The following is a 25,727-nucleotide window of genomic DNA, read 5'->3' as shown; positions in this document are numbered from 1 at the left end:
TCTTTAATCTCGCATGGAGAGTATTTCATCTCACGTGGTTCTTGAAAAAAAAAATGTCTAGAGAAAAGAAGAAATAATGTGCTGGTCTGACTTCTTCTTTTTTTTGTATATTTAGCAGTGCAATGTGGCTGCAGCTCTGGGAGGATCCCTCCTGCGCTGTGATAAACTAGAGCAGTCTGAAGTCAAGAGCCTGTTAATGTGTTTCCTTCATGTGCTCAAGAGCATGTCTGAAGGTAGCAAGCACTTTTTTTTTAAATTTGATTCTGTTTGTGATACCTGCATACTTTATATAAAACCCAGAATCTGACATTTTAAATGAGAACTAATATGTTTAATGTGGAAACATTCCTGTTCCTCAGACGCCCTCTTTACCTACTGGAATAAAGCTTCATCTGGAGATCTGATGGACTTTTTCACTTTGCTGGAGTAAGTCCATCCTTAAAGTGCGTTTTTCATTTTTTTCATTCACTGTTTAATGGGAAAATCTAGTGTATTTACAAATGCTATTGGCAAAGAACTGAAGTCTCACCAAACCATATTTGCCAAAATTGTGCTTTCTGCAGTCAGGGACTCATTTAAAAGGACACCCTTAGCACTGTTTTTTGACTCAAAAGTTTCATTCAATAGTCAGATGCTGCTTATTAATAAAATGTCCTCTAATGTTTTGTCTATTTATTAGAGCCATATTGCTTTTTATACTTTGATTTTCCACCAGCAGAATGCATTAATTCCTCATGGCTGCCAACTTTCTGTCTGTCAAAATGTAATGATGTTAGAGACTGGCATTAAAATATTGTGACCTTTTGTTGAAAGGTCTTGTGTGTGTAAAGACTGAATGACAGATAGATATAACATTTAGGTCACATCATGTTACAGAAGATAATGTTGAGGCATTTGCAAACTGTCTGGTTTTGCTCTCTGCAGACTGTGTCTCCATCAGTTCAGATATATGGGGAAGAGATACATTGCCAGGTAATGCCTTTGTTTTCTACTTTGTTTTTTACTTCTTTTTTTGTTGTTGTTGTTGTAGAAAAAGGAAACAAAAACCTATATTATTGACTATTTAACTGTTGTAAATTTAAAATTGAAATCCATAAATGAATTAAATGAATTAGTTTCCATATGTTTTAATGAATCTTTGCCTTATTTCTATTTAAGCACAGTTGAATGTATTTTAATCTTTAAAGCTAATGTAGTACATGAACACATACATATTTACATACAGTAGCTTGATATGTGCTTCTCTTTGGATGGTTGAGCCCTGCTAGACCTGGGTTAAGAATTGTCTCTAACCGTTCGCAATTATTTTCTCTTTATCGCTGCACTTGCTGCAAGTATAATCCACTGACAAATTCATGCACACACACATTGGCACATGCGGCTCTCGCTAATGCTGGGGTAAGACCAAACACGCTTGACTAAACTTTTCTGCATTTGCATGTATTTGACTTTATCTGTTGCATGGTAACTGATATCATCACATGGGCTTAACTGCATCATGCATTTCTTATTCTCTGTCTCATTTTTAATGGTGTGCATAAATTAGCTTATGTTGGTGATGTCTGCTGTGATCTTCATGCTGCATGCTGAAGCAGCTTAATATTTTGAGCTTTGCAGCCAGTAACTACAGCTGTGTTATTATTCAAATTAGCAACACACCTGGATTACTGCATTTGCTTGAAAGGTTGAAGGCAAAATTTTAAAATTGGGCATGGAAGCAGGGGAAACTATTTACCAGCTGCACATGCATGATGCTCAGGCTGAACATGCATGATTTTCTTGATGAATTGTGCAGTATGATGAAGTATATATCTCTGCGCAGGGACATAAACCGTGTATTGATTTCAGGTTGTCTTTAACACAGCTTTGGATTGTTGTGCAAGTATATAAGAGGTCATCCACATTGGCCCCAAAATCTAAATAAATTGTATTACTTCCCATCCTCAATGTAAAAGTTGTTTCAATCACTATCCATCTCTTCGTAGTTCTTTTTTTTTTGTCTGTCTGTATTACTACTAAAGCAGCTGTGCCGGTTTCGCTGTTTCCTCTTTAGGAGCCAGGAAGGGTTAGTAACACATGAGCGTAAGTCTCAGACTCTACCTGTGTCCCGCAGTAAAGCCGGAATGATGCATGCTCGCTTACAGCAGCTCAGCAGCTTGGATAACTCGTACACTTACAACCACAGTGAGTTACAGTGACTTCATTACGCCTCCTCTCATGCGTCAGAATCTACTTCTCATCATCATTACCTTTATCATAATCCTAACGATCGGCGCAATCATGATCATAACTCATTACCTTGCACCTCTTGCCCCAGGACATTTAAAACTCTAAGCATCTCTGTGAGAAAGCACTAGTTTCCTATAGTCAGTATAATAAACCCAGTCTCTCTGTTTTCAGTGTCAGAAAGATTGCAAGTATACTTGGAATTTTTGTAGATCATGGTAAGAACTGAGCAGGTTTGATGCCAGCAAATATCAAATCAGTATCCACATATTTCATAATATCATCATCTACACATCAGTAATTCCTAATTAACCATGTATGAAGTTGTATAGAAGTGATATAAACAATATGCCTTATAGTACAATAGGACATTGCACCTTGCCATCCCTTCATCATACCTCTCTTCTTACACATCATTCTTTCACTTCTGAATCTGAATGATTACTATATTTATGCTGGGTACAATGTGTACTAGAGGTTTTGGTGGTGATTAAGATTTATGATTGAAGTGTATTACATCTTTGTACTGTCTTGCTATTCCCATATCTTTTAAACACATATTTCCCCCATAACTGCATTGTAATATTTATACATATTATATGTCCTGTACATATTTCTTTTTTTTTTTTAATGATGCTAAAAAAAAAATGTGTACATTAATTTTTGAGTCAATTTGGCACAAACGATGATGCAGAATGCCAATATTTGGAACTATCTACAGTTTTATGTGTGTTGTGTAGCCTATAGTCATTCGGATGCAGATGTGTTGAACCAGTCGCTGCTGGAGGCCAATATTGCTACTGAAGTGTGTCTGACAGTTCTGGATGTACTAAGCATCTTTATCATGGGATTTAAGGTATAGCATTATTAGTAACTTTGTTAGCATCTATAATCACTTTATACAGAAGCCTTAAAAGGCCATGCATTATATATTTTTCTTTCTTGTTATCTCATTATCACAACTTTACTTTCTTTCGATATTGACATAACAAACATTGTTTCCTCGTGATCAGTACTTAATTTTTCTGTGTGTTTCTGTGTGAAAATGTTTACATTGATTCTCTTTTCTCTCCCTCAGACCCAGCTGAGCTTAGACCATGGGCACAACCCCCTGATGAAAAAGGTGTTTGCAGTCAATCTGTGTTTTCTACAGATCAACCAGTCAGAAACAGCCCTCAAACAAGTCTTCACTTTCCTGCGCACATTTATCTACAAAGTAAGTTTGACCTTAGTTTGAATGGTGAATGATGTCAGTGGCTTAGTAGTAGAGGAAATATTGCAAAAACATGTCTACATAGTCCTGCCCTGTAAAATACACTTGTTTATAATTCATATCCAGAGAAGGTTTCATATTTATGCTTCTCTTTGCAGTTCCCTTGTACGTTTTTTGAGGGTCGTGCGGATATGTGTGCATCTTTCTGTTATGAGATCCTAAAGTGCTGCAACTCCAAACTCAGCTCCATCCGCTCTGATGCTGCCCACCTTCTTTACTTTCTCATGAAGAGCAACTTTGACTACACGGGCAGGAAGTCCTTTGTTCGCACCCATCTGCAGGTCACGATCTTAAAGAGCAAAAGACATTACGTGCTATTGAATTTAGAAATATTGAGTGGAGTAAATGTACATTTTTTTTCTACCCATTTCCCATTAGGTGGTGATTGCTGTCAGTCAACTGATTGCTGATGTAATTGGAATTGGAGGGATGAGGTTTCAGCAGTCTCTGTCCATCATAAACAACTGTGCAAACAGTGACCGGACCATTAAAGTGAGTACAACAAATGCTTAGAGTAAGAAATGCATGAACTGATTACGTAACTTATTTTGAAGTTCATTAAAATAAAAATCTTCAATAAGCATTTTTGACATGATGTATATGTTTGAGAGATGTAGACTTTGTGTTCTGGTGACTCTCGTAGAGCACAGCATTTCCATCTGATGTAAAAGACCTGACAAAGCGAATCCGTACAGTCCTGATGGCTACAGCTCAAATGAAGGAGCATGAACGAGATCCAGAGATGCTGGTGGACCTGCAGTACAGTCTGGCCAAGTCGTACGCCAGCACTCCTGAACTGCGCAAAACCTGGCTGGACAGCATGGCTCGCATCCATGTCAAGAATGGGGATCTATCTGAGGTATGAACACACACATACAATCTAATCCACATCCTGTCTTCAATTATATACACAGAGTTTTTCCCAGGCTGAACATTTTCTGTTTGTGTGTATCTTTTTTTTCAGGCCGCCATGTGTTATGTGCACGTCGCAGCACTGGTAGCAGAATACCTTCTAAGAAAAGGTGAGCAGCTGTAGTGATATACAGTAGTACATTATCAGAAACACAAATTTACTGTATTGTTTAACATCTATATTTATTATTCTATCTACATAGGCATGTTTAAACAGGGCTGCTCTGCATTTCGAGTGGTCACGCCCAACATTGATGAGGAGGCATCAATGATGGAAGATGTGGGCATGCAGGACGTGCACTTCAATGAGGTCCGAATCAGTCACACACTGTAACACTATCTAAACTCTCCAAGAGATAATAGCAGCAATATCAGTCATTAACCATTCAAGTGTTCTCACGTTGCTCACATATAAGGAGCAGCAAGAGCTTGTTCTTATGTTCTCGTGTACATTAGTCGCACTGATAAGAAGGCTATATAAAAGCAAGAGATTGTGGCTTCACTAATGTATCTGTACTTATCTCAATCATTTATCAATCGCTGATATCACAGTGCTTGCACTTTGGTTTTTATTTATTATTGATTTTATTTTATTTTATTTTTAAATAAAGGTCTGGGAGAGACAATTGAAGTATATTTTTAGTTTTTTATATATATATATATATATATATATATATATAAAGTGTCTGTGAATAGAGATGACAGACATCAGAGAGAGCGCCCTGTCTGTTTTCAACAAAAGCACTGAGTTTTGTTGTTATTATGAGTGTATACAAATAAAAGTAGACCCTTTACAGATTCGAATGATGTATTGCTCTCATCTGTATGATCAAAAAAGACAGAGTAATTTAAGTTTGTTTCGGTGTTAGGAGAAAAAAAAAATGTCACAAAGCGTTTGTCGACCCCAGAGGGTTAAACGGCAGATTAGTTGTTCCGCATTAATAAAATTTGTGCTGTTAAAATTAATTTGCGTTACTTTTGACAGCTAAAATGTGTGTGTGTGTGTGTGTGTGTGTGTGTGTGTGTGTGTGTGTGTGTGTGTGTGTGTGTGTGTGTGTGTGTGTGTGTATACAACTTTGTGCTTTTGCATTGTTTCTGTTTATATCCAGAAATCTGTTGCTTACATAGATGTTGGGTTTGTTGTGGGTGTTTTAGGACGTCCTAATGGAGTTGTTAGAGGAGTGTGCTGATGGACTTTGGAAAGCAGAAAGATATGAGCTCATCTCTGATATCTACAAACTCATCATACCCATCTATGAGAAACGGCGAGACTTTGAGGTACAATTTTAAAAAAGAGACAAATGAGTAAATAGTACTCAATAATAAAATCATTGTATACAGTAAATGCATATGTATAATTTGCAGTCATATAGGGAAAGAATGGGGTCAGCAGTAGATAGAGAGAGGCAGTCCATCTCAATTAATATTATGTATCCTGTGGTCATATTTGAATTTATCAATGAGTTAGTGAACTACACACATGCTCCAAGATAAGCTTTTCTAGATGCATTGCTATGCTGTTTATTAATATATTCACCTGCTTTGGATTTCACAGAAACTGGCTCATCTATATGAGACACTTCACCGTGCATACAGTAAAGTCTCAGAGGTGATGCACACCGGAAAGCGTCTTCTAGGAACTTACTTCAGGGTGGCCTTCTTTGGACAAGTAAGGAACTCTCTACATAACAGCTTAAACGACATTCAGTCTTTATTGAAAGTTACAAATAGCAAAATCAATGACAACAAAAATAATTTTTTTAAGAATGTAATTTCTCTTTGTCCAGTATTGAACATATTATCTTAACTCTAATTATTGTTGTAATCTCTCTCTCTGCTTGTGTGCTAAAGGCAGCGGTAAGTCCTGGTACTAGTTGTCTGTGTTAAGAGTGCTGTACTTCACTACCTTATTACAAGTCTCTCATTGTTGTATTTTACTTTGAGAGGATGGACAGAATGCATCGTTTAATTTTCAAACTTTATGCTTTTTCTACAAGCCTAAGATTTGCTCTGTGAATAATATCAGCATTTGCACCTACAGAGTACTCTCATTATTAGAATTCTCACTATTCTCAAATGCCTGCTTTTCCGATTGGTCATTGTGGCTGCATTTGTGTGCTCCACTGCTTGTCTTTGTTTCAATGCATAACATCAATTAATTCATTTCACAAACATTGTGCAGTGTGACTAGTTGACTATTTTTAGTCACTGTGTTGTTTGTTGTGTTTAAAAAAACAACCTCAAGAACTAAAAAATATTATTGTTTTCCAGTATTACAACTTTGTCTGTTTTTGGGTTTGTTGTTTTTTTTTCAGGGCTTTTTTGAGGATGAAGATGGTAAAGAATACATTTACAAAGAGCCCAAATTTACCCCTCTGTCAGAGATTTCTCAGCGACTTCTCAAACTCTACTCAGAGAAGTTTGGAGCAGAGAATGTCAAGATGATCCAGGACTCAGGAAGGGTGAGGACATGTGATTCAAATGGAAAGCACTGTGATGAATACATTCTGTAGTGGATGCATGAGAATTTGTGGTTTGTATGATCTGTTAATATTGTTTTTTTTTCTTTTTTTGGTGCAGATCAATCCTAAAGACCTGGATTCCAAGTATGCATATATCCAGGTAACTCACGTCACTCCCTTCCTAGAGGAGAAGGAGCTGGTGGAGAGGAAGACTGAATTCGAGAGGAGCCACAACATCCGCCGCTTTGTATTTGAGATGCCCTTCACTGTCTCTGGGAAGAAGCAGGGTGGTATTGAGGAGCAGTGCAAACGCAGGACTATACTCACCAGTAGGTAGCATTTATTTGTTATATGGAAGTGTATGATAGTCTTACACAGTATAATATCTTTAGCATTGTAGATTTTCACCAAGCATTCAATAAAGAGATGTGCAGGAATATGGGGCAGTGTGTTTATCCACTAGTGCTGCATCTTATTAGTAAAGGAAATGGAAGGTTTAGTCTACAAAATGCAAAATAGGCTGTTTTCATTTAATGAAACTGCGGAATTCATGACTTTGTTCCTGTGTGTACATTTAGAGCATTTGGCAGACACTCTTATGCAGAGTAACTTACATGTATTTCATTTATAAACTGAGAATTTGAGGGTTAAGGGGCTTGCTCAAGGGCCCAGTAGGGGCAAATTGGCGGTGCTGAGATTTGAACTCAAGACTTTCTGATCATAAGTCCAACATCCTGTTTACACAGCATACAACTGTCCGCTTATATATACAGTACCTGTCAAGAAGTACAGTGCTCTGCCTTTGACCTTTAGAATGGCATGACCTCAACTGGGTGTTGATTCTTGGTGGATACATTGAGCAGAAATCCTTTTTATAACTGGAACAATGGTTTATTTCTATGTAAAAAAGATGTAAAACATGTTCTCATTGGTTTTCCGGAGTCACACCATTACCACCAACCTGCTACATGCATAACAAATTAGAGCGCTCCATGGGTACATCTGTACACCAAATTATAATCTGTCCTGAACAAGTCAACTTTTTTTCAACACTTAATTTTATTTGCTACTGTGTGCAGTGCTGCATTTTTGTTCGTCTCTGGCAAGAAAGACACTTCACGTAGTTTTCCATCGTTATAATTGGTGTGTTCTAAAACGACTTGAATTTGCATCATGGCCTGTCTTTGGTAGTCTTTTCTGCTTTATTTTTTATTTTTTAATCCTGATGGCTGCTGTTTTGTGAATGATAGAATAAATGCCCTTTGTGCCAACTATCCTGCTACATCAGTTGCTTTGCTCTCCAACAAACCACTAATGATAAAACGCTGATATTTACCACACATTAGTCACATCACAAATGGCATGTTATAAGAAACAGTTTGTTTAATAGTAGTTGGCGTGTATATTGTAAATGATATTTGGGGATATGCAGGATGTGTGTAGGAAGTAAACACTAAACATTCTGGCAGGCAGAAATGGCATGCTGTAATAATATTGTTTCCTGTATAATAATTAATAAGAGAGATTAGATTTTAAATGTGTCAGCTAAACAAGCAGACATTATAATTATATAATCTATCAGGCCCCCAAAGTCCAACTCTTATCTGTTCATTCTGATAAACGCAAGTATCTAAAAGAGCAACAAATTACCATGCGAAATAATACTATGAAATCTAGCTATTTCTACAAATCATGTACTATTTTCAGTCACATCATTCCAGTCATGATTCTGTTTTCTGGATTCCTAATTCTCCATGGCTAAGTCAGTACCTCTCTTACAGCCACACACTGTTTTCCATACGTTAAGAAGCGGATAGCTGTGATGTATCAGCACCACACCGACCTGAACCCCATCGAGGTGGCTATCGATGAAATGAGTAAAAAGGTGGCCGAGCTGCGGCAGCTCTGTGCTTCAAGTGAAGTGGATATGATCAAACTCCAGCTCAAACTACAGGGCAGCATCAGCGTACAGGTACACAGTCCGGCTCGTTTAAATGGATATCAGTTTCAAAATGACAAATCTAACAAGCTGTGACCAGTGACTAACCTGCTGTCCCTGCATTAGGTGAATGCTGGCCCATTGGCCTATGCCAGAGCTTTTCTTGATGATACGACATCTAAGAAGTACCCTGACAACAAAGTTAAACAGCTCAAAGAGGTGTTCAGGTAAGAGTTTATGCATTATAGGATATACCATGTGTGAGGTTTAGTACTGGAAAGAGTTTAGCACAAACAATTACCTTTAATTGTGAGGTAGCTGTAACGCGGTTTGTGCTCTGGCATATGTAGGCAGTTTGTGGAGGCTTGCGGTCACGGGCTGGGCATTAATGAGAGACTCATCAAAGAGGATCAGCAGGAGTATCATGATGAAATGAAGGCCAACTACAGAGACCTCACCAGGGAACTCTCTGCAATTATGCACGAAATGGTAAGCTATACAGTATAAAAACACAAACACTTGTGCTGTGTCAGGTGCCTTCTCCCTACCTTCTTACATTCAAGATTGAGCACATATGTTCTGTATATAAAAATGATGAATATAATTTGTGGGACAAAAAAGGATTGCATGCTTTTTTGCATCCGTTGGCAAATGAATCTGCATGATTATATTGTTATATTATCTTCTTTTACTTTCCTTTTTGCTAATAAAGGTGTTATGTTTATATACCGATTATATGATACGATTATTATTATATGATTATTATTATTATATGATTATATGAATTACTGTGTTGTTCCTGTCATCACTAACCAATATATTGTCATTCACTTTGGGGTTTTTTTTGTTTTGTTTTTTGCACCATTCTGTATAAACTGTACACAGAACAGTGGAGACTACTGTGTGTGAAAATCTCATGAGATCAGCAGTTTCTGAAATACTCAGACCAGCCTATACCAAGAGCCACAGAGAAATTCACAGAGATCATATATTTTTCATGTGAACAGTAACTATAGCACTTTCCTGCACCCACATGATTTTATGCACTTGGCTGCTGCTGATTGTCCGAATGGATCAAATGCATAAATGAGCAGACGTACAGGTTTTTACATTTACAGTTTAAGCTCTGGTTACAAACAGAAAAAAAATCCTAGATTTTGGAAGACCTCATCTCTGACCCATAAAATATGACGACCATATCTAACATGATCTTCTCTCTGTTTCTCCTCTGCTTCCATGACCAGATTGGATGGTAATGCAGCTCTGAATTTGATACTCTGTATTCCAGCATACTTTTAAATTCTGATACTTTGTTAATATCTCTTCTCTCTCTCTCTCTCTCTCTCTCTCTTTCATTGTTTTTCCCTGTAGATCTCTCCTGTGGAAGATGTTATGAAGAGTCCCCTTCCTGACTCCCTTCACATCTTCAATGCCATCAGTGGCACTCCCACCTCAGCCAGCATCCAGGGCATGCCCACGTCATCTTCTGTGGTCTGAGCTTCACCCTGCACTCATCTTAACCATGCAGTCTTTCACTTTTCATATATGACTGCTTTCACACACAAATCTTAACAGCAAAATGTGGTCTTCTGTTCCAGTTCTTGTGTTTCTGCAAAAACCCAGTGGAGAAATTCTGCTCCATATGTGTCCCTATTAGTAGCAGTTTACTATTAGTAGAGTTTTTTATTAGTTTCTATCCCATTCTAACTGGGAATCTGATTTACTGTTTCCTGTGGAGACTTTTTACATGTTATACCCCCATCATCTGCCAAGTGTTTTTTTTTTATTACTGTTTGTTTCTTGTTCATTGTTTGTCATTTCTAACTTAAAGATCTGTTATAGCGTATGTACAGAATGTCAGTTTCAAAAGTCTTTTAGACGGTCTGCTTGGCCTCCTTGATTTTAATTTAGCTTAGCTTTTCTTTGTTTTATAGGAGGAAAAAAACTATAATGGAAAGCTAGAAACCTAGGCATCAAACACACAGACACAAATCACTTTAATGTCTCAGTTGGAGATATTCTTAAAGCCATGATATTATATGTATAAATACTGAAACAGAGTGCAATATGAAGCAAGCTGAGCTCTTGCTGTGTTTGATACACTGTAAGCATGGTGTTGATCCTTCTTGCCAAAGAGCAGAGGAGAGGAGCCAGTGAAGGAGCAGACACATTACCACATTTAGTGTTGCTTTAAATGTTTATCAAATGCTTTTTATATTCACAGTGGTGATTTTTTTTTCCACTCTATTCAATAGGAAGTCACTGTTCTACTGTACATCTGATGTTCCCTATTGCTTGTTTTAAATAAATTTTACTATTTTAAAATTGTTTTCTTGTTTTTTGTTTACCATTTAAAAATATTTATAGTTTGACAGTGTTATAGTTGTTGATTGTAATATTCTGATTCAACATTAAAATTACATTTCTTTAAAATTCTCTGCATTGCTGATGGTCATAAACAAGTCTATTATTCAACTACATATAGCATTAGTTTGTTTTTTTTTGCAATGTGCATTTAGAGTAAGAAATTCATATCTGCCTGAACATTGACCCTGAATGTGAGAATCAGAAAAATATTTAGAATCAGAAAGTTTTATTGCCAGGTACAACAAAGGGTTCAGCAAAGAGCAGGAATTTGTCTTTGTCAAGTTTATTTGTATAGCGCTTTTCACAACAGACATTGTCTCAAAGCAGCATTACAGAATTTAACAGTTAAGGTGAACAATGTGTATTTATTCCTGATGAGCATCCATGGTGACTGTGGCAAGGAAAAACTCTCTTAGATGTTATGAGGAAGAAACCTTGAGATGAAACAGACTCAAAGTGGAACTCATCCTTATTTGGGTGATATCAAGAGTGTGATTATAAATCATAAAAACAATACAAAACACTGGAGAGTGAGAACTAACATGAGCACCGGAATGTAAGATTGTGAATAATGTCCTTTCTACAGTCTTATAAAGTCAGTTGTTGTTATGGAACCAGGAGCTACTGAGCAACTCATTAAATAGCTCAACATTTTCAACACCAGCTTCTCCATGCTAGAGCCTTTAAACACTCAAAGAGGTCCAATGTCCAAACTCTACATGAAGTGGAATCCAAAAGGTCGCTGGTACGTCTCTAGATGGTTCGGGTTGCTCGCGAGCTCGGCATCTACTTCTTTAAAATTCCATAATCTTCATGAGGTGGGATGTGACTGGAGCTGGCGCAACCTCAGGAAGCCTCGGGATGGGTAGAAAAAGAGAAGCAGTGGAGAGAAATTAGCGTAGCTGCTGTTCATGATATTAACAAGCACAAGTTGATAATGGGCATTTGATCAGATGTCCTGGAGCACAAGGTTATGATGTGATATGTGTTATGTGTAGGCCTTGCTTAAAAGATAAGTGTTTAATCTGTGATTAAACTGGGAGAGTGTGTCTGAGCTCTGTACACTGTTAGGAAGACTATTCCAAAGTTTAGGAGCTAAATGTGAGAATGCTCTACCACCTTTAGTGGACTTTGCTGTTCTAGAAACTACTAGAAGTCCAGAGTTTTGAGATCTCAGAGTGAGATGGATTGTAGTGTGTTAAAAGACTGGAGAGATACATGGGAGCTAAACCATTTAGTGTTATATGGTCATATTTTCCCGACCTTGTGAGAACTCATTCTGCTGCATTCTGGACAGTTTTTAAATAAACAGTTTTTAAATAAAGTATAATAAATTAAATGAATACTGTATACAGAAGGTGGCTTTGCATTTGTGTCAAAAGTTGTGCAATTTAGAATGTAAAAGTAAAAAGTGACTGTCATATATTCAGACATGAAGTATGTACACAATGTAAAATGAAATAAATATTGTATACAGACGTGTGAGTTTGCATGAAAAGAATATGAAAGTGACTAAGATTTTGTAGGGGGCGTGGGTCCTGGTCCTGATGGACCGAAACCTCTTGGGGAAGGAGGGGAAGGACTGAAAGAGTTAGTTTCCAGGATAAGTGTCAGGGTCGGCTGCATGTCTTCGGATCCTGGAGATGTACAGCTCCTGGATCACATTCTCAGCAGAGCGCATGACACGCTGCAGCTTGGCCTTGTCTCTGGCTGTAGCTGCAGCAAACCAGACCGTGATGAAGGTGTGAGGATAGATTCGATGATGGCAGTGTAGAAGTTCACCAACAACATGGTGAAGGAGCTTATGTTCTGCTCCCACTTGTGCTCCTGGGTAATGGTGGTGCCTAGGAAGCAGAAGGACTCGACAGATGTCACCGGAAAGTGTCAGGCAAATTTAGCAGGGAGAGCTGGTCTCTGAGCAGAGCTGAAGTCTATCAACAGTTTCCTGGTATAGGATCTTGGGGAGTCGAGATGTTGAAGGATGAAGTGAAGGGCCATGTTCACGGCATTGTCTAGAGATCTAGAGATCTGTAGTATCTGTAGGTGTACTGTAGTGGATCCAGGAGAAAGTCTAATGTCCTTGTCTTTTTGGGGACTGGGACAATTGCTGAGGTCTTAAAGCAGGCTGGCACATGGCATTAAAAATGTCTGTGAACACTAAGGACAGTTAAGTGGCAAGTTTTTCAGGGTGGAGGGGGAGACAGAGTCTGGGTCTGTAGCCTTGCGGGTTCAGACGTTTAAACAGTCTTTTTACATCTATTCACATCTTCCTCTTTGATGGTGAGAGGTGTGAGGGGTGTGGGGGAAGTTGGCGCTGTGTGGGTAATCTAAGTATGTAACTGTAGGAGGGGGTCTGTCCCACTGTCTTTCAAAGCAGCAGTAGTACTTGTTCAGGCTGTTGGCCAGGTGCAGGCTGTTCACAGAGTGGGGGGCTCTAGACAGGTAATTGGAAAATATGTTGCCGTTATCACAATTATAAAAATTTCCATTAGACAGTGTGGATCTTTATTTAACTTTCTCTGCCCATTTGGTTTTGTCTCCGTTTCATGCTCTCGTATTCCCTCTCTTACTTTACCTGAGGCCAGCTGATAGGAAAAAAATCTTTCTTCATCCTTCCAACACCCACTAGATAAAATATGCATGGGACCTGATAAGCTCAGTAATATCTTTTGTGTTTTTATGGAAAAGTTCAGCCTTCTATAAAACATGTAAACACCATAACACATGTTGTGATATAAACTTTTTTTTAACTGCTGTTTCTCTAGTTTTGCATTACTTCAAAGTACCTCACCTTTTCTTTACAAAAGCTTGGACCTTCTTTTATTTTTACTTTTTATTTCTTTTCTCTTTCACTTATTTCATCTAATATATTTATTTTGTTAGTTGAAACATCTCTGGAATTTGTTTAAATGCAGAGATGTATTATAAAAAATTTTTGTGAGAAATCAAAATATATAGATATATTTATTAAGTATTCTATCTCTCACTCCCTCATTCACTGCCTGTATTTGTATGTTTGGAAAAAGGGCTCATAAACAGGGCCACAGTCCAATCGAATGAGAAACGGTTCACCTTTACACTGCAGGTTCTGTAGACACACAGGTCTTTACATCCACTGCCACTCAGCAGGTTACACACGCAGCCATGTCGGGTAAGACCGTGTATCACTGTTTTATGTATCATTATGACTTCATTATTTTAATATTTGCAATGTATTTGATGCTTTTATACTGATGTGGATCAATTTTTATTGATTTGACAGACACAGAGAAGAACGGTGATAAGAAATCAAAAAAGGTCAGAACAGTGCTGTTGCTGAAACTATTGGAACAGATTCTAATTCTCATAAATATGCAGTAGATCATTTTCCCCTCATTTTACATATTCTTTCTCCTTTTCTTTGTTTTTTTTAATGTGGCTATTGTGTTTACTCCGATGTTTAAGACTGTGACTAACCTAAACCAGTAGAGCCGCAGCAAATAAATGTAGACAGATTGATATTTCTATTAAAAAAATTATTGATGAAAATTGCAATAAGGATCATTTATAGACATATTGTAAGTGCACTAAATGAAATTACACATTAAACCTGGAGCATCATTTATTGCTTAACTTATACACATAAAGTAATTACAAAAGGAAGCATTTTAAGTTTCATAGCTATAGAGTGCTTATACAAATAATCAGGTTTGCTTCACTGTTTGGATTTACATAAACATAGTAAGTAAATCAATCGTTTTGAAAGCACATTGAATCTTTGGCTCACCAGAAATTTTGGGATGGAAGGGAGTCTCTGCAGAGCTTTTGAAGATCTTTTAAAGAATCCACAGATATCATGGACTGAGCTGCCATCTGCTGGGCAACATATATTCATTTACAACTCAAGCTATCAAACCTGCTCCTGGAAATACAGTAGATGCTGTGCTGCACATTTTAGCACATTTTAGTTTTTAGTTTTTCCTGCTCTAAAGAAAGATTCAGGTTTAGAGCAGAGAAAAGACTGAAATGTGCAGATCAGGGGGATTTCAGGAGCAGTGTTGGACATTTTACTTTCACTTACTTTTTGAGCACATATATAATTTGCAAAATTTAAAAATATATAATGCAGCAGGTTGGCATTAAAAAACAGTTATATTAGCAATGGCAAAGTTATTGCCATATTAAATGCAATAAAATAATATTTGTACAAATGTGTGTGTGTGTGTGTGTGTGTGTGTGTGTGTGTGTGTGTGTGTGTGTGTGTGTCTGTGTGAGCAGAGCGTGGAATGCTGTGATTATCCAGTCAGTATATTTTTCATCGTTGTCAACGAGTTCTGTGAGAGATTCTCCTACTATGGAATGCGTGGTAAGAGAACTGCAAAACCTGCAGTGCAGTTTGGAGTATTAATATAGTTTTAAGTGATAATAACAATTTATTATTAAATCACAATATATCAAAATAATTGTTGATTTACTTGCACAAAATCGCAGTATAAGTAAACAGGAGTGGGTCTGTGAGGGGGCTTGTTTTTATATCTTTGATTTGCTGTGCATCTGGAAAGTATTCACAGCGCTTTACTTTTCCCATATTTTGTTATGTTACAGTCCTATTCCAAAACGGATTAAATTAATGATTTCCCTCGAAATCCTACAAACAATACCCCATAATAACAACGTGAAAGAAGTGTGTTTGAAAACTTTGCAAATGAATTAAAAATATGAAAAAGTATTCACTGCCTTTGCGCAATACTTTGTTGAAGCACTTTTGGCACCAATTACAGCCTCAAGTCTTTGTGAATATGATGCTACAAGCTTGGCACACCTATTTTTGGCCAGTTTCTCCCGTTGTTCTTTGCAGAACCTCTCAAGCTCTATCAGATTGGATTGGGAGCATACCATTTTGGATGCACAGCCATTAAGTGGCTGGGCCACTTAAAGACATTCACAGAGTTGTCCTGTAGCCACTCCTCTGTTATCTTGGCTATCGTGTGCTTAGGGTCGTTGTCCTGTTGGAAGATGTACGGTCTCCCCAGTCTGAGGTCCAGAGCCCCTCTGGAGCAGGTTTTCATCAAGGATGTCTTTGTACATTGCTGCATTCATCTTTCCCTTAATCCTGACTAGTCTCCCAGTTCCTGCCGCTGAAAACATCCCCACAGCATTATGCTGCCACCACCATGCTTCACTGTAGAGGTGGTATTGGCTAGGTGATGAGCGGTGCCTGGTTTCCTCCAGATATGATGCTTGGCAATCTAGTTGTAGAAACATCTCAAGGATGATCAGTGGAAACAAGATGCACCTGAGCTCAATTTTAAATGCCATGGCAAAGGCTGTGTATACTTATGTACATGTGATTACTTTATTTTTTTTTTTTTTATACATTTGCAAACATTTTTAACAAACCTATTTTATGTTGTCATTATGGGGTATTGTTTGTAGGATTTTGAGGGAAATAATGAATTTAATCCACTTTGGAATAAGAACAACAAAATGTGGTAAAAGTGAAGTGCTGTAAATACTTTCCAGATGCACTGTAAAAGATTACAGTGGTCTTGTGGGAACATTTGTTTGGGGCTCTAATTTATGTCACTCAGACAGTATAGTAAGACGAACGTTTGATTGTGTGTGTTTTCCCCAGCGGTGCTGGTATTGTACTTCAGGTACTTCCTGCACTGGGACGATGATCTCGCAACATCCATCTATCATGCTTTCGTGGCACTGTGCTACCTGACACCCATATTAGGTGCCATTGTGGCTGATTCATGGCTGGGAAAGTTTAAGTGAGTGCTTTTGTGGGATTGGGACTTTGTTAATAAACCCAGGGTGCATTAAAACTGACCATGTAACAACAAGTAGTGAAAGCATTTCCAATCTGTTCTCTATGCAGAACTATCATCTACCTGTCCATTGTGTATGCCATCGGTCAGGTCACCATGGCAGTCAGTGCTATTCAAGACATCACCGACAGTGACAGAGACGGCACGCCAGATAATATGACAGTGCATGTGTAAGCTTCCCATTAACACCATTTGTATCATTGTAGCCTTTTTAATTAGTATTTACTAAATTATTACTATTATTTATTTATCTTATTACTTTTCTTTTCCTGTTGTAGCACACTGGCTATGTTAGGGCTGATCCTCATCGCTCTTGGTACAGGTGGCATTAAACCCTGTGTGTCTGCATTTGGAGGAGATCAGTTTGAGGACCATCAGGTGTGACCACTAATACACACATTTTTTTATACTGTATATGTAAAGATTTAATCTGTACTTATTTATGAAGCTGTAATTGTATTTTAAGTAGATACTAAATAAACTTCATCTCTTCTTTCATGTCATTTGTTTGTTTTTTTGCAGACAAAGCAGCGAAGTACATTCTTCTCTGTATTCTACCTGTGTATTAATGCTGGCAGTCTCCTCTCCACTCTCATCACCCCCATACTCCGAGGTATAACACTTTCACATCCCAGGTGTACAAAATAAGCATTAAAATGAGTTTACTGACTTTGCTGTTATTTGTGTGTTTGTGCAAACTGGCGAACAGGTCAGGAGTGTGGTATTTACAGTACACAGAAATGCTACCCGCTGGCTTTTGGTGTTCCTGCAGCCCTTATGGTGGTCTCTCTGGGTGAGTTCTTAAGTCTGATTAAACAAATATATAACGTTTGTTTTCTTTTTGGCAGAGGCCTATAGAATCTGAATCATAGAGGTCACAGCATCATTCTGCACTGATTGATAATTCACAATAATTGTTATCTTGTAAATGTTGTCTCCAGAGTAGTTTTTTGTGAACAAGCATATAAAAAAAAGGAACATGTGTGTTCTGAATTTCCGCAGTGGTGTTTATCGCTGGTAGTAGTATGTACGTTAAAGCTGCACCCAAAGGCAACATAATGCTGGATGTGTGTAAATGCATTGGGGTAAGTTTGATATCACTCTGTTTGTATTACTAGCATCACCTTTTCCTTGCCAGCTTTAAAAGACTGGGTTTCAGAAATTCTTAAATATTTAGATTTTGTATCCTGAATGTTGAACCAACTATCTATTTTCTCTTCCTAGTTTGCTATTAAGAACCGTTTTAGACACAGGAGCAGTAAATACCCAAAAAGAGAACACTGGATGGACTGGGCTAATGAGAAATATGATGTAAGTTACCCTCATTTTCCTTTCTGTCCTTTTCTGTCCTTACTTTCATACTGTGCTGTATGTTCTGTTGAGCTCTGCTGACTCCTCAGTTCTGATTTGGAAAGGTTATTGCATTTGTTCTAAATTAACTAATGCATTTGGTATAGTAACACTATAAGAGGAACTGTGTTACAGATGTTCTACATAAACAGATCAATCAGAACTTAAATGGTTAAAACATGTAATGTTAATGTGAGCATGCTTTTTGTGAGATGTTTACTTAGCATTTCAGTAAGAAGTCTCTAGTGTTAGCAAGTTAAAGTCAGAGGTAAAGCAACATAAATGTAACTATCAACTGATAAGTAGTATGACAAATGATTCTTTAATAAATAAAGTACATTTGATTTCAAATGCTGTAGTAAATACTTCAGGACCTGCTACAGGAATGAACTAAACTCCCTTTTTCATTGCATTTTGTTAATTATGTTGTTCATTACGTTTAAAATCACCACTATTTTCTTATATACATGGTTTATTGTGTGACACTCTTCCCTGTGTGCTACAGAAACTCCTCATTGTTCAAATTAAGATGGTGCTCAGAGTTCTGTTCCTCTATATTCCTCTCCCAATGTTCTGGACTCTATTTGACCAAAAGGTAACACTAACAACCTCACTGGCATTCACTTATTTACTTTACTTAAATCAGAGTTTGTAGTATCTGTAATTATTTGATATTTAATTCAATATACTAATATACTACTATATACATTTTCTACATATACTCATTTTAACTTAGCACTAAATTTCCCCTTTTATCACATATTTCATCATTTCATTTAGTCACATACAATCATCATCAGACATCTGAATTCCTAAGTACCAAATGAACAATTAAACAATAAAAATGAGATCACTGCACACTTTTTCTACGTACACTTTGTTATTTTTCACGGCTAACTGTATTGTGACTGCTAGTTTTTGCCATTTAGTTTAGCTAGCTAAACTTTGAGAGGAATCCAACTGTTGATAGTTAGCCTTAGCATTTTTCCACACAATCCTGATTAATGGTGTTATTTTGCAAGCAGTAACTTAATGTGTGTTAAAAAAATCTAACAAATCAAACAAGCATGTTTTTACGCTGGATGCCCTTCCTTACGCAACCCTCTCCAGCGGTGAGAGCGCCGCATCCTAACCACAAGACCACCAGGGAACCGAAAGAGAGTTTCTTAGTGCTTTAAGAACACTGAAGAGTTCTACTTTTCTACTCAATCTTGAATGAAGAATATGAAGCTGTACTTCAACTTTACAAAAAATATTACTTTAGATGAGTAATTAAATCTTTACCTTAGCAGAGAATTGGGTGCTTTTACTACTTCTGGTCATGATGCTTTGTGTATTAAACGAATAAACTCTTAAAAGTATTGCACGTGTGATTTGGTACATAGGGATCACGTTGGACTCTCCAAGCCACCACCATGGATGGGACCTTTGTGAGTTGTTGAAATAAATATTTCACATTTAATGTATAGACTCATAGTATTAAATAGAGCTAACTTTAGATCATAAAATACTGGAGCTGTATTACATTTTATAGCATTTAATGACAAAGTTTTATTGTTGTTTGTTTCTACAGGGAACACTGATTCTGCAGCCAGACCAGATGCAAGTAAGTGCTGATTTTTGTATCAGACTTGAACACGGTGTGACTGCGCTGAACGCATGATATATTGTTATGAGTTTCTTTTTCCTGTGCAGACTGTGAACCCTATTTTGATTCTCACATTGGTGCCCATCATGGACAGATTTGTGTATCCCCTCATCAGGAAGTGTGGCTTCAACTTCACGTAAGAGCCTTGTCTTCAAACTAATAATATAATGTAATAGTGTAATGTACACTTTTTAAAGGAATTGTTATTATCGTTAATGGCCAATGGTTTACTTTTTCTGGAAAGGCACCTTTTTGTTGTAGGGTTGTACACAGAACATTGAAGGGTTCTCACTGAGAAAACAAAGTACAGAACTCCTAGTTTTAACGAATATAGAATTTACCTTGTTACTGTCTTAGCTTTTGGCCTGTATTGTACATTTTTGAACTTTTCCCACAGCCCTTTAAAGAGAATGACCGTTGGGATGTTCTTGGCTGCAATGGCTTTTGTGTCTGCAGCTCTGGTCCAGATTCAGATTGATGTGAGTGTTAAACTGACAGCCATTAGCAAGTACTGAGTTGATGCAAGCTTTGTGTTGGATGTCTTGTACTTAAAAACACATACAGTGTGTTTTGCGTTCTTAAAAACCATGCTTATATAATTTTAATATATATTTAGAAAACACTGCCAGTTTTCCCATCCTCTATACAAAGTCAGCTGAAGGTAGTGAACATGGCAAATTCTTCAAATGCTCAGCTCCAAGTCAGCATCCCTCCCAATACACCTGTTCTGCTCGGATCCATGCAGGTATAGCACACACACACACACACACACACACACACACACACACACACACACACACACACACACATATTATACAATATAGTATATGGTAAAAGGTATGTGGACACCCAACCATCAAAAGCATAAGTGTGCTTTCCAAAACCATGAGCATTGCAGAATCATTTTTAGCTTCCAGTCTTAGGGTAGGGATTTCTATTAGAAATTTGAGTCTGGCTATATAAATTTGTCCATTCAATGAGGTTCGGCATTGATGTCATGCAAGGAGACATAGTGCTACGTGTTCCAATTCATCTCAGATGTGCTCATTAAAATTGGGGACAGGGCTCTGTGCAGGTTACTTGAGTTCTTTCACTTCAGCCATGTCTGCATGGACCTCACATTTTGTACACATTGGCATTGCAATGATGTAACAGTGCTAGTCTTAGTTTCAGTAAGGGGAAATTGTAGCCCAAATACTTTTGGCCATATAGTATGAAAAACAAACTGACACTCTTCTTTATGCCACTACAGGCCTCGGAGGACTACATGACATTTGATAATACAAACATTACAGTCTCTTTGAACACAAATCCTGTGATTACTAAAGCCTTCACCCTTGCTTTGGGAGAACGTCAGACCCTCATCATCCCCTCTGATCCTGATTCCATGTATTTGGTAATAATTAAATAATTGTTTTACTTTTATTCATGAGATCCCTAAATCAGGGATCCCCAAACTATGGCCCACCCAGGCCCTCTGAACAATGCCAGAGACATATTGTGAAAATGTCATTTTAAATATATATTTTTTACTCCTATCATATCTGGTTTTGATAATAAAGGTAAGCTTTCAAACAAAAATGTATCTTAGTTATTAATAAAGGTCGAAGCACCTATGCAAAAATCCATTGCGATAGTTTTTCTGTCTTCCTGTCCGCTGTCCTTACGAGAGCGGCCTCTAGAGGCGAATCGCTGATGCCACATGTTGTTTGTTTTTACACTTAATATATTTATTATTTATAATTTATTAATTATATAATTATATTTATTAATTAATATATATTTATATGTATTTCCTTTAGCATATTTTAATGAATCAGTATGTTTTTTTTATTAAGTTAAGTACTATTTTATGGAGTGTTTGTTAACTATCGGTTGATTAATTGGTTTTCAACAAGTACGATCCAACTTAGCGATTGGTATCGGTAAAATCCACATCAGTCGATAAATATAAAGATAAATAGCCTATTAAAAGAGCATTATTACTATCATAATGACATTTCTTTCATATGCATTGCTATTAAAATCAAAACATTTACTTACTTATGCATATGGTTGGTGGGTGAATCTAACAAATAATGAATTCCCCCTCTCTCTTTTACTCTCCCAGACACAAGATCTAATCTCGAAACCAGAGCAAGGCAACAATGCAGTCAGGTTATTGAAGTTTTTAATTACTTCAGCTTATTCATAACCTTTTTATATCCATAAGGCCATTACCTACATGATACAATACTATTTTATTTTTTATGTATTGTGTTCTGTGCATTTTTTATTTTTTACTTTTCTTTTTTAACAGATTTGTAAATGGTGGGAGTACAGGACTGAATGTTTCAAATGTTGGATTCATTAAACCATCTGCTGTTTCACAAAACGCACTGTTTTCACAGGGGTCGTAAGTTCATCTGTTCAATTTTCTGATGTTGGAAAATCTATATAGAAATATAAATGTTATTGGTAGAGGAAATCTCATGTTGGGTATTTTTTCCCATCAGGCGGACGTTCACCATCACTGACGGTGCACAGTCTTGTCAGTTCTCTACACAGTTTGGGTTTGGAGGAGCTTACACCTTCCTTATCCCCAGCACACTGAACTGGACTGTAAATGTATGTTATCATGTTTCTTATGCTTAAATGATTCTGAAGTGTACTCCCTGTGCACATTTGGTTTATTTATATATTTGACACCCTGTACACATTTGGTCTACTTATTACTTCAAGTGGTTTTAGATGAGTGACTCATCATTTATGCATATGTGAACACAATAATAAACACAGACCCTTCTAAAGCAGTCCACAAAAAAACTTTAATCAGACTACAGAGTTCATATCATAACAATGCAGTTCATGTTGCAGATCATGCAGATATACATGTCAAAAGCTTCTTTTGAGATGTCAAGAGCTTTCATTAATGTTCATATAAAACATCAAAATCAGGGGAATATAGGAACTCATATAAATGTGTATATGAATGCATTTATTCTAGTGATGCCAAACACTTGACTGTCACAAGTAGGTCTAGGAAATAGTTTAAAAATGTATTTCCTTCTCCTTGTTACTTTCCTTTTTCCATACACTACTGGTATTTTAGTACAGTTCTGTTCTTGAAACCGAATGTTTTGAATTACATTTTCAATCATTCACAGCCCTGTGAATTATTACACTGCTGGGGTCTGTTACACTGCTGGGGTCTGAGCTTTAAATAGGTTGTTGTGTAAACAAATGTTCTGATGGCAAAATGTGCAAAAAGAAAATCCTTGATTAAAGCCGGTTGTGAAACACTTTGTTCTTTAAACAGTAAAAAAAATGCATATTATTTATAAACATTACTTGTGCCAAATATTACCAGGCTTATGTAAAATAACTTGTGTATTTTTGGTCTGTGTGTAGTGTGGTGGCTCTGTAGTGACAGTGGAAGATATTCAGCCCAATTCTGTGCACATGGCTCTTCAGATCCCTCAGTATTTCCTCATCACTGCAGGTGAAGTGGTGTTTTCCGTCACCGGCCTGGAATTCTCGTACTCACAGGTACTATCACAAATTATTATTCTTGTTTTTAAATAATAGTCTGGATAAATCAAAGTATTCACAAAATATACTGTAGGTGTCTAAACAAAAAACATTCAAATGAAGACCTTCAGGTTTTCTTCTGTACCATTACAAAGTCACAAAGTAGCTGTAGCTTCATCTGGTTGTAAAAAAACATTATGGGGTATATGCTGAAGCGTTCCCTCACTCTGCAGGCTCCTAGCAACATGAAGGCAGTACTGCAGGCTGGCTGGCTCTTCACTGTGGCAGTGGGCAACTTCATTGTGCTGATTGTGGCAGAGCTAGCAAAGCTTCCTGACAAGGTGTTGTATCCAGTAAAATAAATGCAGTAATGTGCAGTAAACTATGAAATATTTAATATTCAATTCATATTTTATATTTATTCTAAGTTAGGATTTATAATTTGGTTTATTACTTGTAATGTATTTGACATAAGTGTGTTTTTTATGTGTTGCTTTTCAGTGGGCAGAGTATGTGCTGTTTGCATCTCTGTTAGTAGCAGTGTGTGTAATCTTTTCGATCATGGCTTATTTCTACACCTACATCGACCCTGCTGAAATTGAGGCCCAGTTCCAGCAAAACAAAGAGCTGGAACCCTGTGAAAAAGAAAGGGAAGAAAGAAAAGCTATAGAGATGGAAGCACAAAAGGATCTGCAAAACCAGAACAATGAACCCAAAATGACAAAAATTTAAATAAATTATGAGTGAAAACATTACTTTGCTGGAGATATTTCATTACAAAAGAAATCTCATAGTTTGAAATGCAAAACATAAAATTGTCGTTATTTATTACGCAGTTTTTTTATTGTGATCATCAACATTTAAACAGTTTACATTTATAAAACAATTTTAATTCAAATACACGCTTAGGTAAATAATATATAAAATAATATTTAAAATTTAATAAAAATAAAATAAATTGAATCAATGCAATACACTTTTTATTATATTGATTAAATTGAGTAGTCAATTAAATTGCCACAAATTACATTTATGAAATAGAAGTAAATAAATAGAATATAAAAGGAAATAGAATAAATAAATGTGTAATTAAACAGTTTACTTTTGTTAAACCCTATTTGGGTAATACAGATGTATATGTAAGTTTGTGTTACATTTAATATAATTTTTTTATAATCAATATTAATAAGAGAAATTCTTGAGCTGGACATAACATGTTAAATAATGCTAGTGTTAGCCACTAACCAGGATTTGGCTAGCACTATAGATTCAAAATTTATATGAAATACAGTCAACCCCCGGTAATTTGTGGGTTCGGAACTCGCAGCTCAGAAAATTTGCGGGTTCTCATTTAGAACACAAATAACAGCACGTTGCTAATTATCTTAAAATTCAGGAACATTAGGAATAACATTTTAAACTATGTTTTCACTAAAATGTCATAAAAAACATGTAAAAACCCATTATTGTATTAAAGTGACATAATGTCTAGATGAATTCACTAAGGTACCATAGGGGCTGCGAGGGTGCATCCAAAATTCACAGATTTTCTAAACTTGCAGGGGGTCTTAGAACGTAACCCCCATGAGTTCCAGGGGACCACTGTGTGTGTGTGTACAAAAAAATGTACATGCCTACAGTCATGCATGGTGGTGGTAGCATCATGGTCTGAGGCTGCATGAGTGCTGCTGGCTGCATGAGTGGTGCTGCATGAGTGCTGCAGTTTATTCAAGGAAAGAAGGATTCCAGCATGTACTGTGACATTCTGAAGCAGAAAATTATGCCCTCCCTATAGAAACTGGTCAGAACAGCAGTTTTCCAACATAAAAACAACCCCAAACAGACCACCAAGATGACAACTGCCTTGCTGAAGGTAAAGATGATGGAGTGGCTAAGTATGTCCAAAGATAAAAAAAAAAATCCATAAAAAGAAAGAAAGGTTATACATTAATTTGTATTTGATCGAGTGAAATCTATCAAATATAGAGTGAATCCTATACCAAATTAACAAGAATTCTGACTTCCACAGACCCAAATTTGTCCTCTCCCGTTAGGAAGGTACTAAAGACACCCATCACATCCTTTGACAGCTCCTGAACTGAGAACCTTACTTTAATTTTTTATTATTATAGACTGTTCATTTCTTTTGTAAGGGGAAACTCAGCAGGGTATAAAATTATTATTTCCCCCACTGTAAATAACAATGGTGCTCACACAAATGATTGAC

General features: G+C 36.9%; 2 protein-coding genes across 9 annotated transcripts in view; both read left to right on the top strand.

Annotated features, from left to right (window-relative positions):
* The window catches only part of zmp:0000001200 (dedicator of cytokinesis protein 9), a 73,287-nt gene extending 62,150 nt beyond the window's left edge, over positions 1-11,137 (top strand). For 5 of the 8 annotated variants that reach the window (XM_046843770.1, XM_046843786.1, XM_046843745.1 and 2 more), the window contains 19 exons: positions 116-233; positions 360-426; positions 925-972; positions 2,054-2,184; positions 2,967-3,082; positions 3,305-3,442; positions 3,598-3,780; positions 3,878-3,991; positions 4,143-4,358; positions 4,464-4,521; positions 4,615-4,721; positions 5,567-5,689; positions 5,967-6,080; positions 6,727-6,873; positions 6,992-7,202; positions 8,655-8,845; positions 8,939-9,039; positions 9,163-9,301; positions 10,184-11,137. In XM_046843770.1, coding sequence (XP_046699726.1) covers positions 116-233; positions 360-426; positions 925-972; positions 2,054-2,184; positions 2,967-3,082; positions 3,305-3,442; positions 3,598-3,780; positions 3,878-3,991; positions 4,143-4,358; positions 4,464-4,521; positions 4,615-4,721; positions 5,567-5,689; positions 5,967-6,080; positions 6,727-6,873; positions 6,992-7,202; positions 8,655-8,845; positions 8,939-9,039; positions 9,163-9,301; positions 10,184-10,309 — 2,448 coding nt within the window. In that variant the 3' untranslated portion in view covers positions 10,310-11,137. Of the gene's footprint in view, positions 1-115; positions 234-359; positions 427-924; positions 973-2,053; positions 2,185-2,966; positions 3,083-3,304; positions 3,443-3,597; positions 3,781-3,877; positions 3,992-4,142; positions 4,359-4,463; positions 4,522-4,614; positions 4,722-5,566; positions 5,690-5,966; positions 6,081-6,262; positions 6,269-6,726; positions 6,874-6,991; positions 7,203-8,654; positions 8,846-8,938; positions 9,040-9,162; positions 9,302-10,183 lie in introns of all 8 variants that reach the window. The other 3 variants (XM_046843760.1, XM_046843754.1, XM_046843726.1) reach the window with 1 other exon arrangement.
* Positions 11,138-14,255: 3,118 nt separating this feature from the next.
* Positions 14,256-24,255, top strand: slc15a1a (solute carrier family 15 member 1a). The gene is made up of 23 exons (XM_046845230.1): positions 14,256-14,330; positions 14,442-14,476; positions 15,437-15,524; positions 16,794-16,935; positions 17,043-17,162; positions 17,271-17,370; positions 17,515-17,605; positions 17,702-17,785; positions 17,995-18,077; positions 18,217-18,303; positions 18,848-18,937; positions 19,728-19,772; positions 19,916-19,948; positions 20,038-20,126; positions 20,388-20,469; positions 20,607-20,735; positions 21,243-21,386; positions 22,101-22,147; positions 22,290-22,385; positions 22,486-22,597; positions 23,381-23,518; positions 23,734-23,841; positions 24,002-24,255. Exons 1-23 carry the CDS (start codon positions 14,324-14,326, stop codon positions 24,230-24,232), a joined length of 2,181 nt encoding a protein of 726 aa, XP_046701186.1. The 5' UTR covers positions 14,256-14,323; the 3' UTR covers positions 24,233-24,255.
* The last annotated feature ends 1,472 nt before the right edge of the window (positions 24,256-25,727 follow it).

The sequence above is a fragment of the Silurus meridionalis genome, chromosome 3 (assembly GCF_014805685.1).
Source record: "Silurus meridionalis isolate SWU-2019-XX chromosome 3, ASM1480568v1, whole genome shotgun sequence".
In the NCBI taxonomy this organism is placed as follows: Eukaryota; Metazoa; Chordata; class Actinopteri; order Siluriformes; family Siluridae; genus Silurus; species Silurus meridionalis.
This window is presented reverse-complemented; position numbering and strand designations above follow the sequence as displayed.

Excerpts from the sequence above, each read along its gene's own strand:
- slc15a1a (XM_046845230.1), top strand. Across the intron at positions 17,163-17,270 it reads GATAATATGACAGTGCATGT|CACACTGGCTATGTTAGGGC; the intron begins GTAAGCTTCCCA and ends TTCCTGTTGTAG. Across the intron at positions 18,078-18,216 it reads ATGTGTGTAAATGCATTGGG|TTTGCTATTAAGAACCGTTT; the intron begins GTAAGTTTGATA and ends TTCTCTTCCTAG.